The 14,856-nt window shown below is 34.5% G+C and overlaps 1 protein-coding gene across 1 annotated transcript; it reads right to left on the bottom strand.

The window, feature by feature from the left end:
* Positions 1–3,197: 3,197 nt before the first annotated feature.
* LOC132059589 (leucine-rich repeat receptor-like protein kinase PXL1) lies at positions 3,198–6,822 on the bottom strand. Its single transcript, XM_059452234.1, has 2 exons — positions 4,110–6,822; positions 3,198–4,021 (listed from the first exon to the last, which is right to left on the bottom strand). Exons 1-2 carry the CDS (start codon positions 6,724–6,726, stop codon positions 3,600–3,602), a joined length of 3,039 nt encoding a protein of 1,012 aa, XP_059308217.1. The 5' UTR covers positions 6,727–6,822; the 3' UTR covers positions 3,198–3,599.
* Positions 6,823–14,856: the final 8,034 nt, after the last annotated feature.

The following is a 14,856-nucleotide window of genomic DNA, read 5'->3' as shown; positions in this document are numbered from 1 at the left end:
GCAGATGATTTTAAATCAAGACGAGTTATTGAAGGATACAAAAAGAAGAACAAATAGTCTCATGATATTTTAAGGATGGAGATAGTAAAATTAACTTTGAATCTTGTTGAAGAGAAACTGAAGCTGACTAAAGATGGCACTCGTAAGTTTGTCGATGCTACGTACTTCAGGAAATTGTTTGAGAGTTTGAGGTGGTTGACTTCTACAAGATATGATACTGTTAAGGGCACGCTCAAGCTTGAAGATCTTGGTTTAAGGGAGGCTATGTTGGAATTAAACCAAGATTACTAATCCAAAGTTGTTTAGAGATTCATAGAGTGTATCAAAAAAATATTTTCCTTCAAGGCCGGAGCAGTGGCGGAGCCACATAGTGCCGAGGGGGTTCATCCGAACCTCCTCGGCGGAAAAAAACACTGTTTTTACAAGGTTAAAATTATTTTTTATGTATATATAGTAAATGTTGAACCCCCTTAGGCTTCTTCGTATGTTTACTTTTTTATATTTTGAACCCCCTCGGCTGAAATCCTGGCTCCGCCACTGGGCGGGAGTAGAAAATCGCTGGTGATAGAGAAGCGATGGAAGGGGCTGGGGGTGAAGAAGACGGGCAACAGTGGGTAACTGGGAATAGATGATAGAACAAGAGGGTTAATGTAAAATAGAGTTTCTTTCTTTTCTGAATTTCATAATCCTTTTCATATAACATAGGGATAAGGCACTATTACCCCTGAACTATATTCAAAGTTGCTACGACACACTTTATCTTTCCCACGATTCTATTACCCCCTAAACTTATTTAAAATGAAATAATTACCCCTCTAAACTTATTTAAAACGGAATAATTACCCCCCAAATGCTGACGTGGCAAGGAGAGTGTGTTTCACTCTTTTTGAGCGAGTGAGGAACATAAAAAACGGAAAAATTTAATTTTTTTTCTTAAAAATCTATATTTTCTTAAAATATGAAAATAAATCTAGTTTTCCACATTTTAAAAAAATAATTAATTTTTTCAAAATTTTATAAAAATTCAGTTTTTTCACATTTTGTTAAGAAAAAAAAAATTCCGGATTTTATTTGAAAAATAAAAGTGTCCTAAAAAAATGAAATCATGAAAATTAATATTTTTTAAGACATTTTAAAAAAATAATCAAGTTTTTCATATTTTTAACAAATCCCTTTTTCCACATTTAAAAAAAAATCATGTTTTCAGTTTTTTTTTTTTTTTAAAAACAAATGGGTTTTAAGAAAAATCAAATTTTCAATTTTTTTTTTTAAAAGGGTTTTAAAAATCACTTTTTTTAAAAGAAAATTCAATTTTTTAATCCATGTTTTCAGTTTTTTTTTTCTTTTTAAAAAAATCAATTTTTTTTTTTAAAAAAATGGATTTTAAAAATAATTTTTTAAAAGAGAATTCTCTTTTTTTAAAATAAAAATAAAAATTGACACGTAAGTTGAAAAAAATTAAAAAAAAGAAAAAAAAACAAATAAATACACATGTGGCAAGGAGAGTGTATGTCACTCTCCCATATGAGAGTGAGCATCAGCGTTTAGGGGGGTAATTATTCCGTTTTAAATAAGTTTAGGAAGGTAATAGGACTCAGAGAAAGGTAAGGTGTGTCGTAGCAACTTCGGGTATAGTTCGGGGGGTAATAGTGCCTTATCCCTATAATATATGGGTCCAAACGCCATGTGTTATTATGTTATTCGTTATTTTTCCACATCAGTAGCATGTGTACTTTGTGTCTGTATTAGAGAGGTGCTCATAGACCTTTATTATACTTACAATACGTGTCAAATAGGAAAAAACTTTAGTTGAGGTGCCAAAATGAAAAATTCTGACAACTTTAAAGAGGCCACATATACATTTGGCCTTACGAGATAGAGCAAAAAAGAGAAAATCTATATATCTACATAGAATAGGAGAGGCAAAAGCATGGTAAGATGACAAGTGTCGTCACTATAAAAATCAGAATTTAAAAATATAAATAAAAAAGCCGCAACAGTTAAAAAAATTGCAATTAGCAAATTATAAAGCAAAATAAAAAATTAAATTTTTTGCGAGGGCATATTCCTTAGCAAAATTAAAAATTGAAACAGTGACATCAAGTGGCACGTTCTCGAACACAAACAGTTTTAGAGCCTCATATTATATGATATTATTCCTCATGCTAGCATCCTTTGTTTGCTCACCCTGCTTTCAATTATGTTGGATCGGAAATGTAGCAATACAAATTTTTGGCGGAACTTTGAATCAGAAATGTAGAATACACTTTTTAGCTCTTGAACGAAATAGAAATATAAGTTACCAACTACAAAATCATCTTATTGAATCCCAATTCACATATGCTACAATTTTGACCCCCCTTGATGTAGTTCTGGCTGTTGGAGCAACCATTGTTGAATTATAAACCAAAAAAAAAAAAAAAACATTGTGCTTGATGAGATTTGGTGTAAGTAACCTGATTTGGCGACAGATATGTCCTTACGTGAGCCTCTGAAAGGACATATCCACAAAAATAGGCTCCAAAGGGACATATACATACATGCGCGCGAAGATTTGCTTGAACACAAATAGTTTCGGAGCCTCTGAAACAGGCATAACTTAGAACTACTGAAGTTATTCCTTAAGGCATAACTTTTGCCTTGAGGCATAACTTAGAACTACAGAAGTATAACTTATGCAAAAGTTATGCCTTACGAAACCTTTACCTTGTGAAATTGTTATTTTTTTACTGAGCTGGGGTTCAAACCTAAAACCTCGAGATATTTTTGGCCACTTTTTTTTTTTTTTTTAAGGGCAAAAATTAAAAATCACCAATTTGAGGGGCAAAACTTACAGACCACCCCAAAATAGGGGCAATCGTGCAAATTGCCTGAATATAACATCTACTGATTCCGTTTGATTCTAAGTGGTGTTTTAGCTTGTAAGACATCCCTTAAGAAAATTACTCACTCCTAAAAAGTAATAAGTGTTTTTACTAACTTACCCTTAATTAAATATCTTGAAAAAGAAACAGCTCTTTAATGGTTTCTTAGTTATGTAAAACTTCATTTATTTAAATAAGAGTAAATTAAAAGAAAAAAATTAATGTCTTTCTGATTTTGTGAAATACCATTTAATTTGAAACAAAATGAAAAGATAAAATCACCACTTATTATGTAACGGAGGGAGTACTTATTATACGGACAAATAGGAAATCACTAGGCTAGAAGAACATATTAGGTTGTATTCATACAAATCTCAAGGATATGCAAGATCAGCTTCCATAGGTATTTCCCTCATTTAGTAGAAACAAACTAAACAATTTCCTCTTCTCTATTATCAATTACAGAATCTAAAGAAGGAAAAGGAAGGAAAAAAACTCTTATACATTTGAACTCTTGCAAATGAAGATATACTAGTACTAGATATTGAAGTGAAGGGGCAGTCCACTGCACAAAGCATCCCGCTCTGGCAGTGATGTAGACGGTCTACCGTAATGCAAGCATTAGTAGCTACTTTCACGGCTCGAACCCCTGACCTATATGATAACTTTACTGTTGATTCAAGGTTCCCCTTCAAGAGGAAAAAGAGATTAAGAAAAAAAGAACGATTTTGGTACTTATAGAAGGCCTACAACTGGTGAATGTGCAAAGATTAACTTGTCTTTGTTAGCAGTACTAGTACTATTATAACCCCAACTCTGGCAAATGCTTTTCCTTCTTGGTTTTGCCTCTCCAAGCATTGTTATAATGTCTCTCATTGATGGCCTTTCTTTGGGAAGCTTAGCAGTGCAAAGAAGTGCAATCTTTAGGACAAGAAGCATCTCTTCATGTACATGTTTACATTGGCCAGCTACATCAGCATCTAATGCTTCTTCTGATGCCTTGTTGTTTACTTTCCTTCTAACCCATTCTACAATGTCAATCGATTGATCTCCGAACGAACTGTCTAATGGCATTTTTCCAGTCACAAGCTCCAAAAGCACCACCCCATAGCTGTATATGTCGCTCTTCTCATCAACCTTCAATGTGTATCCGTATTCTGCCAAAACAACAGAAAAAGGAAAATGAGACGATATGAAGTGAAATGAATTTTCTTGTTAGTGGTATCATCGGAAAATTAAATCTACCTGGTGCTATATAGCCATATGATCCTGCCACCATAGAAACAGTCTCATTCTTGTGAAGCATCATCCTTGCCAAGCCAAAATCTGCAATTCTTGCCTCAAAATCTGAATCTAGGAGAATGTTGCTTGACTTGACATCGCGATGTATGACTGGTGGATGGCAATCATGGTGAAGATACGCGAGTCCATGAGCAACACCGAGGGCAACATTGTATCTCGACAACCAATCTACGAGCATTGTTCCGGCTTCTTTTCCATGCAAAGCAGCTCCAAGATTTCCATTAGGCATGTATTCAGATAACATCATGACATCAGTCTCATTGTGAAGATAGCCTAATAGCCTAACAATGTTCCTGTGGCGAAGCTTCCCTAAAAGATCTACCTCTGCAAAGAGATCATCTCCTGCTTCTATGTCTCCATCTGATGATCTCCATAACTTTTTAACTGCTACAACAGAATGCGGCCTCTGAGTCTCAGCCTTGTAGACAATGCCATTGCCACCAATGCCTACCACATTTGACTCTTTTAGGCAAGCCAGAATATCAGTACTTGTGAAGTTAAGCCTCTGGAATGCTACAAGCCTCCAAGGCCATTCTGAGTTGTTCTTGTTGAACCCAAAATCTTTGAAAAAGCTGTTGCACAAGTACCATCTGTTGTACATCAATCTCCCTGCTAGAACCATGATTCCAACAGCTAAGATAACCGAGATTCCAACAATGAATCCCATGATTATGTGATTGACATGATGAGTCTTTGAAGCCGTGACAGTGAGACGACTTTGAGAACACGGTGGAAGTATGCCACCACAAAGACCAGCATTTCCTATCAGATCATTCGGATTAATGGTCATGAGTATCCCATTTCTTGGAACTGGACCCTCAAGCTTGTTGTAGGACAGATTAAGCATTTCTAGAGCTGGAGAGCTACCAAAGTCCATTGGTATTTTTCCAACTAAGGAGTTGTTTGATAAATCAAGAATAGATAAAGTTGGCAATGTGGCAATGTGAGTTGGGATTTCACCACTGAATTGGTTGTTTCTTAGATTAAGATTCACCAGCTTTTCACATGAAGCAATACTCTGAGGAATTTTCCCTGAGAAATGGTTGCTTGAAAGATCAAGCAAAGAAAGGGAAGGACAATCTTGGAATTGGTCAGGAATGTTTCCTTTAAGATTATTATTGGAGACTATAAAGGTTTGCAGGCTAGGAATGGACAAAATGCTAGAAGGCAAAGATGATTCAAGGTGGTTTGAGGAGACATCGATAAAAGAAAGACTAGTAGACAGAGTGAAATCCACAGGAATTTCACCAGTGAGATTGTTTTTAGCCAATTCCAATCTTTGGAGGATAGGAAGTGTTCCAAAGCCAATCGGAATTATGCCCGAAAGAAGATTATTTTGGATTCTAACTCGGACGAGTGAAGAACAATTAGAGAGGCCTAATGGGATTGGTCCAGAGAAGGAATTGTTAAAGAGAATGAGCTTTGTTAAATTGCCAGAATCACACAAGCCAGGAGGGATCTCACCTGTCAGGGAATTCGAAGAAACATCTAACCATTGCAAGGGAGATTTTTTTCCAAGATTCACTGGCAAAGTTCCATTTAAAGAATTTTGCCATAGTTCAAGTATCTCAAGATTTTCTAACTCACCAAGCTTGGTTGGAATAGGACCAGTTAAGTTATTGCACATGAGATTTAGCAGCTGCAAATTCTTCAAATCTACTAACTCATTTGGAATCTCCCCAGAAATGTTGTTGTCAGAAAGATCCAAGTAAACTAAAGATGTGATATTTCCAATTTCAGCTGGAATCTTCCCTTCAAAACTGTTTTGATACAAGTAAACTGTGGTCAGGTTCTTCAGCTTACCTAATTCAGCTGGAATTTGACCACTTAAAGTGCCAACAGCCAAGTCAAGATACTGAAGGTTACTTAAGTTACCAAACTCAGCTGGAATAGAACCTTCAAACTGATTGTATCCAAGAATTACAGTCTCCACAGCATTCAACTCACCAAGCTCCCGAGGGATCTCTCCGGAAAGATTATTCCCAGATAGGCCAAAAAACTTCAAATTCTGCAGATTCTTGAAAGATACAGGTATTGAACCTTCGAAAAAACTCCCTCGAAAATCCATGACTTCGAGCAACGTGGCATTTCCAAGATCCTCAGGGAGAAACCCCCCAAAGTTATTGCCAGAAGCATTGAGATATCTCAAGCCAATAGCCATTCCAAGACCAGCAGGAAACTTGCCAACAAAGTTGTTTTGGCTCACATCAATGCTCTTTAAAGAAGTGAGATTGGCTAATGACTTTGGCAATGAAGTGGAGAAATCATTGCAGCAAAGATTGAGTGAAGATAGACTTTGCAGCCTTTGAATTTGATCTGAAACAATGCCACTGAGATTCATGTTTGACAAGTCAAGTTTCTCTATATAGCTTTTGGAGTTGCAAAAGACACCACTCCATTTACAATGATCAAGAAAACTTGATGAGCTTCCATTCCAATCTTTGAGGTGATCCATTGGATCAACAAGACTGGACTTTATAGCTAACAATGTAGAAACTTCATCCCCATTTGATGAAACAAACAAGAAAAACAACAAGCAAAAAAGATGAATACTTTTCATGGTTTGATCTTTTCTATTTTCTCTCTTTGGTTCCTCTCAGGTCAGTTTTGCAACATTCTTTTTGGTTCTTGGGAACAAACTTGTATGCAAGCTATCAAAATAACTTATACTATTTGATAAGACATTGAAAAGTACTAATCAGTTAGTTATTATGAATAACTAAAAATGGGACCCATATCTATCTGTATGCATGTTATTTTTTTCTTATCTTTCATTTAGTAAGAATGTAATGATTAGACACTAATGGAGGGGGATTAATAGTTAATTAATTAATAAAATTGAGAGTTCGTGAAGTCTTGGGAAATGGGATCAGAACCAGCTATGGATTTGTACCTAATGACTTGTAAAGTTTTTGGAGTTATTTAGAATGGAATCGACATTAAAACATGGCAAGGAATGTGTTCTCAGTGATTTATTTACGAAAAACATACACTTGTTTATGGTTGTTTTGTACTTTTTCTCATAATTGATCAAAGGTCAAACTATTAATTCTGAATGACAGTTTCTTTTCTCTTCTTTTTAATCTTTATCATTAAAATTTACTACTGATATATATACTGCCTTTTCAGTTTCTGTCAGTGCATTTGGCCTGTTTGGAAGAGAGTTGTGAGGTGCATTGTTTAATCAAATTTTGGTTTTCTTATTTTAGACTAAGGAATTTCTAATTTCTACTTTTAGTTACTTCTGTTTAAGTGAATTGTGAAGGACAAGATTATTTGGAGTCAAACTATAAGCAACAATGAATTTTGCTAGTTATCAACATTTTCTACCATGTGTTAGATCTATTATTACCACATATATCTATGTGAGTTTGGATATGGGATTATAGAGGTTTAAGGCTTTATTATTTGTCCCAAATTGATGTTTTTTAGTTCTATTTTTAAGCCATCGACCTAATTTTTGTACATAGAATATTGATTTTTTAAACAAAATTATTTATATATATATTTGTGATTTTGCTCGATTAATAAAACTATCAGATGACACACATGAGTGTCTCCGCCACTAACATACGTTGAGAGTAAAAAGTAATATGTATGCTTTCTAATGTATGTTGTATATCAAATTTTTGTTTTCAGAATTAAAACTTCTTACTTCTTCGCATTTCAAGCAACCCCACAACTAAATACATCTTTTGAAAAGGTATCTAATCGAATTAAACATATTCAAGAAAGTAAATAAGGTCTTAAGGTTAAATCTTATTCTAATTTCATTGACACTTTAAAAAATAACAGACTGAAATCAATACTAAAAGGAGAAAAAAAAACTTTATAAATGCTAATTTCTTTTTCATCAGTCGTTACAGTGGTAGAGTGGGAATTATGAAGCATTATACTGAAAAACAAATATGAAATGAACCAAATCAAGTGGAATCCAAAAAGAAGAAGAAAATAAGTAATAATAATCAAATGGCAAAAATGCATTCGAATCTCTACATGTTAGGGCATGTAAAATGGTTGGGAGTATCTCTCTTCATTAGTCCCTTTTTAAATAACATTCTCACATATAAAATAATTTGTAATAACCACTATATGCAAAACTAGAGAGAGAAAATTAATGAGTGTCCAGTCCATAAAAACAGCATTCTTCCAAATAATGAAATGGCAAAAATTTGCAGGTTTACTTGGTAATCACATGGACCCATCTGGCAAAGTGAATCTTCTTTAATAAGTAGTATATAATACTTCGTTTTATTTACATAATAATATTAAGGGAAACTTACCTAAATGTACAACTCGGCCATCTAGTTTATCAAACACGGTCGAAGTATACACTGCTTATACACTTCGGTTGTATAGACGGTGTATAGGTATGTATATTATATGTATATATATATTTGTATATCATATGTATAGATATTATAGTCGTATAGTATATGCATATTTAGTATATTTTATACGCTATCTCTACACTGTGTACATATTTTGTGAACTAGATGGCCGAATGGTATTTGGCCGTAATATTTCCCAATATTAATAATAGCAAAAAGGAAAATTTTCAAACAATATAGAGAGAGTACTGAAAAGGTTGATATGTGTGATATGATATGTTAATAAATTAAATAAATCTCTCTCTCTCTCCCTGAAAAAAAAAGGGTTGGAAACCATGTGAAGAGGACCTGAAGTTGCAGTTGCAGCTTCCTCTTGGAAATGAATGATTGAATGAAACTATGCATTATCCCATGCATTATTGGAGGGGACACTTACTAGACCCACATTTGCCACACTCAAACAACTAGTGCATTTTAAAGGGGAGAAAAATAAGAGAAAATACAAAAGAATCGTCATCTTCAAAAGATCAAGAAAATCAAACTTTTTAATTTTTTCCAATTGATAAAAATATCTTATGCTATTATTGAAGCAATAGTTAGAATCCATGAGGTGGAGCCTTAGGTGCCCCACATGGCTTTTATACCAAAGCCACTGTCAAGATTTCATCATTGAACCAATTATATGAAATATATGTATATATGCTTTCTAGTAATTCCTTTTTCTTCTCTTTAACCTTCTTTTTGCTTTTCAGCATTACTCTTGTAGTATCACAAGCTCTAAACATATAGTAGCAACTTGAACTCATATAATCATCAATATAGAAGTGGAAAATTGCGTTAAAAGACTATTAAACCTTATATTGCATGTGCCCAGTTCAATTAGACTATTCTTATCATCAGTGGCGGAACTAGAAATTTTACTAAGGAGTGTCAAAATATAAATAAGTAAATATACGAGAAATTTAAGGTGATTCAACAAATAGTATATATATATATATATATATATAAAATTTATGTATTTAGACAGTGTAATTTTTTGGCGAAGGGGTGTCTGTGACACCTCTTGGATGCATGTGGCTCCGCCACTGCTTGTCATTCAATAGCATATGAATACCGTATATCTTGAAAAAAAAAAAAATCTACAAAACCCATGTAAACACTAAAAAGTTAATTGGATTTTCTAGGTCCGATTACATATATGGGTTTAAATTAAATCTCAGTTCATTTGGCTTGAGCTATTAATTTGAAATTTACAAGTTTAATAAGTTCATTTTATTAGTTTCAAGTCCAAGGTCTACTTCAGATGGAGGTTCAAACTCATGCAACGTACTCAAGTGACATGACATATCCAATCAAATTCAAGGCCAAGAAAATCGCGGAACATGTAAAATTGTAGTTTTTAAGCTCTGAATTGTAAAAGAACCTACCTTTCATCTCTTACTCTTGAATTCGGTTCTTGCAAACTGCAAAATCAACTATGGTGATAGCCTTAAGAAAGAATAACCACGAATCATATGCAAAACATCTACATTTATGCATATGCTGAACGTGATCGCACTGGTTCGGTGACTCACAGTAAGTTCAAGGCTAGCACAAATCAGAGCACTTCATCTCATATGGGGAAAAGTGGCACACCAGGATAGCCAAATATGCAAGGCCCTTAAGGGGCGGGTGATAAAGAAGGAGGGAAAAGTTAATCGGCTTGTTTGGCGGGGTAGGTAGATTTTCTTATAATCTTTTTTTTAAGGGAAAAGGTGCAAATACACTCATACCGTTATATAAATGGTGCAAATATATTATTTTTTGATGATAGAATTTTTTTTAAAATAAATTATGTAGCATGTTTTTTTGACTAAAATAAATGTCAGGTAACTTTTTTTTTTTTTTTTAAAAAGAAGTCTACCGGTAGACTTATGTAGACTTTTTTTTTAAAGCCACACGGTAATTTTTTTCTGGTGGTTCGGGTCTGGTTTGTTTGAAAAATGGTAGACATTTTTTTTTTAAAGCCAAGGAGATATTCTTTTTAAACGAATCAGACAACCTCCTAGAATTTTTTTTGTCTTGTGGCTATAAAAAATAAGTCTACTCAAGGAAATAGGTAGAATTATTTTTTTAAAGTCTCGTGACATTTTATTAATTGAAAATTAAGCTAATAATTTTTTAAAAAAAAACTATGTTAGCGAAAAAGATATATTTGCATCATTTGTGTGATGGCGGGGGTATATTTACACCATTTATGTGTCAGGGGTGTATATGCACCACATTTTTAACGAATATATGCGCTCTAAATCGCAAAATTGAGGAGTATATACGCAGCTTTGCAATTTTAAAAAGGAACTCAAATATCTTCCCAAATTGCTATCAAATATCGATAATTTTCTAACAGAATGATCAAGAAGCAATTTTAAAAAGGAACTCAAATATCTTCCCAAATTGCTATCAAATATCGATAATTTTCTAACAGAATGATCAAGAACAATCGAGATCTAATTAACAAGATTGAATGCACAAAGGAATACTAAGATTTAAATTCGTGATACATTAAAACATGCTGCGACATAATTTTTTTAAGAACGTTTAATGGAACCAACTGTTCATTATTTGCCAACATTTTTTAATTATAGGAAGGAAGATGGATAAAGAAAATGAATACGTAATACTAGGAGTCCGCAACTTAAATGATCCCAACAGTGGGATTTTGATCCAAAACAACCCACAAAAAAAAAGTTACAAAAATGTCATTTGCGCACTAGACTTAACTGTAACGGCTACAGTTAAGTCTTATTGCGCACTACTTTTATGCCCAATAGGGGTTAGTGTTAGTTTTATTTTCTCCACACTTTGTATAATTTCGAAGTTTTGAAATTCACATTTTTCCATACTAAGATTAGTCGTGTCTCAAAACTCCAGAATATCAATATTTTATATAGAACTTAATATCTTTTTTTGCGAATAATAATGTAGGCTCAATACATCAAGTATACCTAAACGTTTGGATCATCGTTTTAGGGGTTGTAAAGTGCCCCGAAGTAAATTTGTTTGAAAATTTGTTATCGTTAGGTTTAAATATTGTATTTTATAAGGTTTTGATTTAAGTGTTTTATTATTTAGTCAAGGCATTACTTTATTTCAAATATGTCGAGATTTTTTTCATAATTAATTTAGGACGTCACATGAATTATTAATAAACGATAATAAAGACTACGATAACTAATTATCATTATTAAAATAATACCAAAAAAATATAATATTAACATAAAATGTACAATTTATTTACACATACATAATCTCTAATGGGTCCCACATATGGGAGCCTTTAGAGTAACCTTAGGCCTAAGGCTATCCCCACCACCCTTACCATCATCTCCACCCCTCTTCTTCCTCTTAATAATAGGACGCTCTATGTCATGATCATCCCCCCTTCCCTTCCGTGCGCCCTTGAGCATAATTTGCTTCTTTTTGGGTTTACGTACGCTATGTACGGTCAGAATCTCATCAGCATCAACTTTTTGCAAGAAACATATACTTTCACTTTTATTTATTTTAATCAAGTGGAATACAACTCTTTTATCATTTGGATACAGTTTTGAAACATCGTCTACCCAAATCCTAGGTTCTAACCTGTAGGGGTTTCAATATCTATACAAATGTATTTGCATGTTCGCATAGAAAATAATGTAAAACTATACTACAAGAAAGGGAAGAAAAGTTTAGCTCTTTACGGCCTTGGGCCAAAATCATTCAGCAGCCTTGTTCTCGTTCTTCGATGCTCTTCTTGTCCTTTATTCGAGCCGCTGGGCCTTCAACTTTACTTTACTTCCGTTTTTGCTAGAATCTTACCTCACGGACCCATATTAATTAGTAGTACCTCGCAAGAATGAAATGAAAATAGTTAGTCAATCGATACGCCACCCCATAGTGCGACTAATAATATCCCTCGGACTTGTATCAAGCTTTGGGAGCTTTGATTACGGGGGCTCAGACTCACGGTTCCGAATATGGCAAAGGAACCCGAATCATGTCGCGGCTGCAAACTAGTGACCATTCTAGTTGCCTTGCCAGGCACATGTCGGTTCCTACCTCGTGATATCAATGTGAGAATCATCCTTGCCCAAACCGAGGGATAACCTTTCCGGACTAGGCGTGGCCTCAAAAATCATTTTTTTTTCATTGGCCCTAGTGTAGTATTGAGTTCAAATCAGTGAGGATTTTAAAGTGTAGCATCTGTTCTTTTTCAAAGAAAATGCCAAAAATGATAGCAGCTGTTCTATAATAGAGTTCAGACAACTAGCCAAAGGTGTAGCAACAACAAGCTAAACAAACGCAGCACCAGTGGCATGAAATTGAGCAAAATGCTGCAGCAATGGTCTCAAAACCAAAAGAGGGCATCTTTCAGCCCAAATTAGCAGTTCATGGCAATAGACCTATTAGCAACAGGATGGCAGCAATATCTCAAGGAATGCAGCAACCCATCAAGAAAACATAACATCAACTTTCTCAAAGTGCAGCAACTGTTCTTGGAACCAGCAGAATAGTCATACATAACAACAGCTAATGACAAAGTGCAATAGCTAATCAACCAAACAAGTGTAGTAACTGTTTCCATCAACACATTGGTTCAACCAACAAGTAGCAACCATCAAGTTACAGCAGGCTCAAGGTAATAACATAGCAACATGATGGTAGAAACATTTTAAGGAGTGCAACCAACCCATCAAGAAAACATAATGTTTGGCCTTAAAACTTGAAATGCAGCAGATCTGCTTTGAATGCAGTAAGAACAAACAACAGCAATGGATCAGGTGTAACCTTTATCAAAAAACACCCTCATAATTCAACCAATACATCACCCTCCAAATGAGGTGCAACTACTCAAGAATACAGCAGGTGATGGAAAACCACACAACAACAAAGAAGTGGCAACACTTCCCGGATTCAGAGGTGCAGCAGAAACTCAACTCAGGTAGGCAGCAATACATCCCTCAGAGCAACAACAAATTAAGTAGCTTAGGAGGCACATCAACTCACAAATACAGCAACCAAGATATTAGAATGCGTAGCAGCCAATTCACTTCAAATGTGACTAAAAAACTAATAGCAAGCAGTAGCCATTTCCCTTCAAGTTCAGCAGCAATTCAAAGGCATTTGGGATTTTGAAAATCCCCAAGTCATGCAAAGAAAGAGAGGGATAAAGAAGAATGAGTATCCAGAGGTGGTTTCCAGCAAAACAGTAACAAAAAGAAATAAAAGTATCATTGCTTAGTCTTGGTTCAAAATAGGGCAGAATGACAAAGGGGTGGAGTTCCCAGGATCACCAACAATAAATGGTTTCATCCATGTTTAGCTCATAACTCAACCAACAGTTTCCAAGGATTCACAATAAAACAACCAACTAGTCTTTTGAAATTAGAACACTGGAAGAACTTGATTTATCTAAGATATACTTTAAGATACAGCCTTGGCAAATAACAGGAACAACATGCACTCAAAACAGTTTAATACATAGGATTTTAGCAACTAGCAAACCAACATGTGGAAAGGAATGTATTAACTCAACATAATTCTCAAGGGATAAATAAACTTTCAGAACTGACCACAAACATATAAAAACAAGACATCAGATTTAAGGACTAAAGCAAGGAAGGGGGTTACCACCATCCATAGTCCAATGTCGCATAAGATTAAAAGGTTTCTAGAACCTTAGGCAGGGCAGACTATTGGAGAAGGATAAACCGAACCCAAATCTTGCCTTGGCTTTCAGCCGGCAAAGCAATATATCAAAGGATTTAAGCATACAAGACTACTGAAAGGACCAGCTTGGTCAAGACTTGAACACCACATAGAAAGGCTAACTAATTTTAGAAAAAAAGACACTTCCCATCTTCAAATGCAGAAAAGGAACAACTTATTACTGAAAACTCTAGAGAAGCAAACAGATTCATATTTGTACTTAAGCATTTTTTAGAAAGAAAGGGAACCTACCAGAACTGAATCTAGTCATATGTTGGGTTAAAACATTTAGAGTTAAAAAGGACATTAGTGGAAGACTTTGCTTTACAGAGGAAGTCCAGATTAGCAAATAGGTATGGTCTCTAATGTGTTCAAAAGTATTTCTAATGACTCTGCTTACCAGTTTGTCAAATAAAGGAAAATAAACCCCAACATTACATGATAATAAAATCCATGTCACTTAATGAATACATCCAAGACTCAAGTGACAACAAATTTGAAGCACGAGTCAAAATTCTCTAAGCTAAATACATTAGATATTTACGGTTTATCCGAGTTAGGCCATGTTTCAAACATTTCGAGTATATCATCAGCTAGGTGTCTTAAGACACTTTTTTAAGACACTATTT

The sequence above is a fragment of the Lycium ferocissimum genome, chromosome 6 (genome assembly GCF_029784015.1).
Source record: "Lycium ferocissimum isolate CSIRO_LF1 chromosome 6, AGI_CSIRO_Lferr_CH_V1, whole genome shotgun sequence".
NCBI classification, from domain to species: Eukaryota; Viridiplantae; Streptophyta; class Magnoliopsida; order Solanales; family Solanaceae; genus Lycium; species Lycium ferocissimum.
This window is presented reverse-complemented; position numbering and strand designations above follow the sequence as displayed.

Coding starts and splice junctions, on each gene's coding strand:
- LOC132059589 (XM_059452234.1), bottom strand. CDS start 6,726: ATGAAAAGTATTCATCTTTTTTGCTTGTTGTTTTTCTTGTTTGTTTCA. Junction 4,022..4,109: donor ATATGGCTATATAGCACCAG/GTAGATTTAATT, acceptor TTGTTTTGGCAG/AATACGGATACACATTGAAG.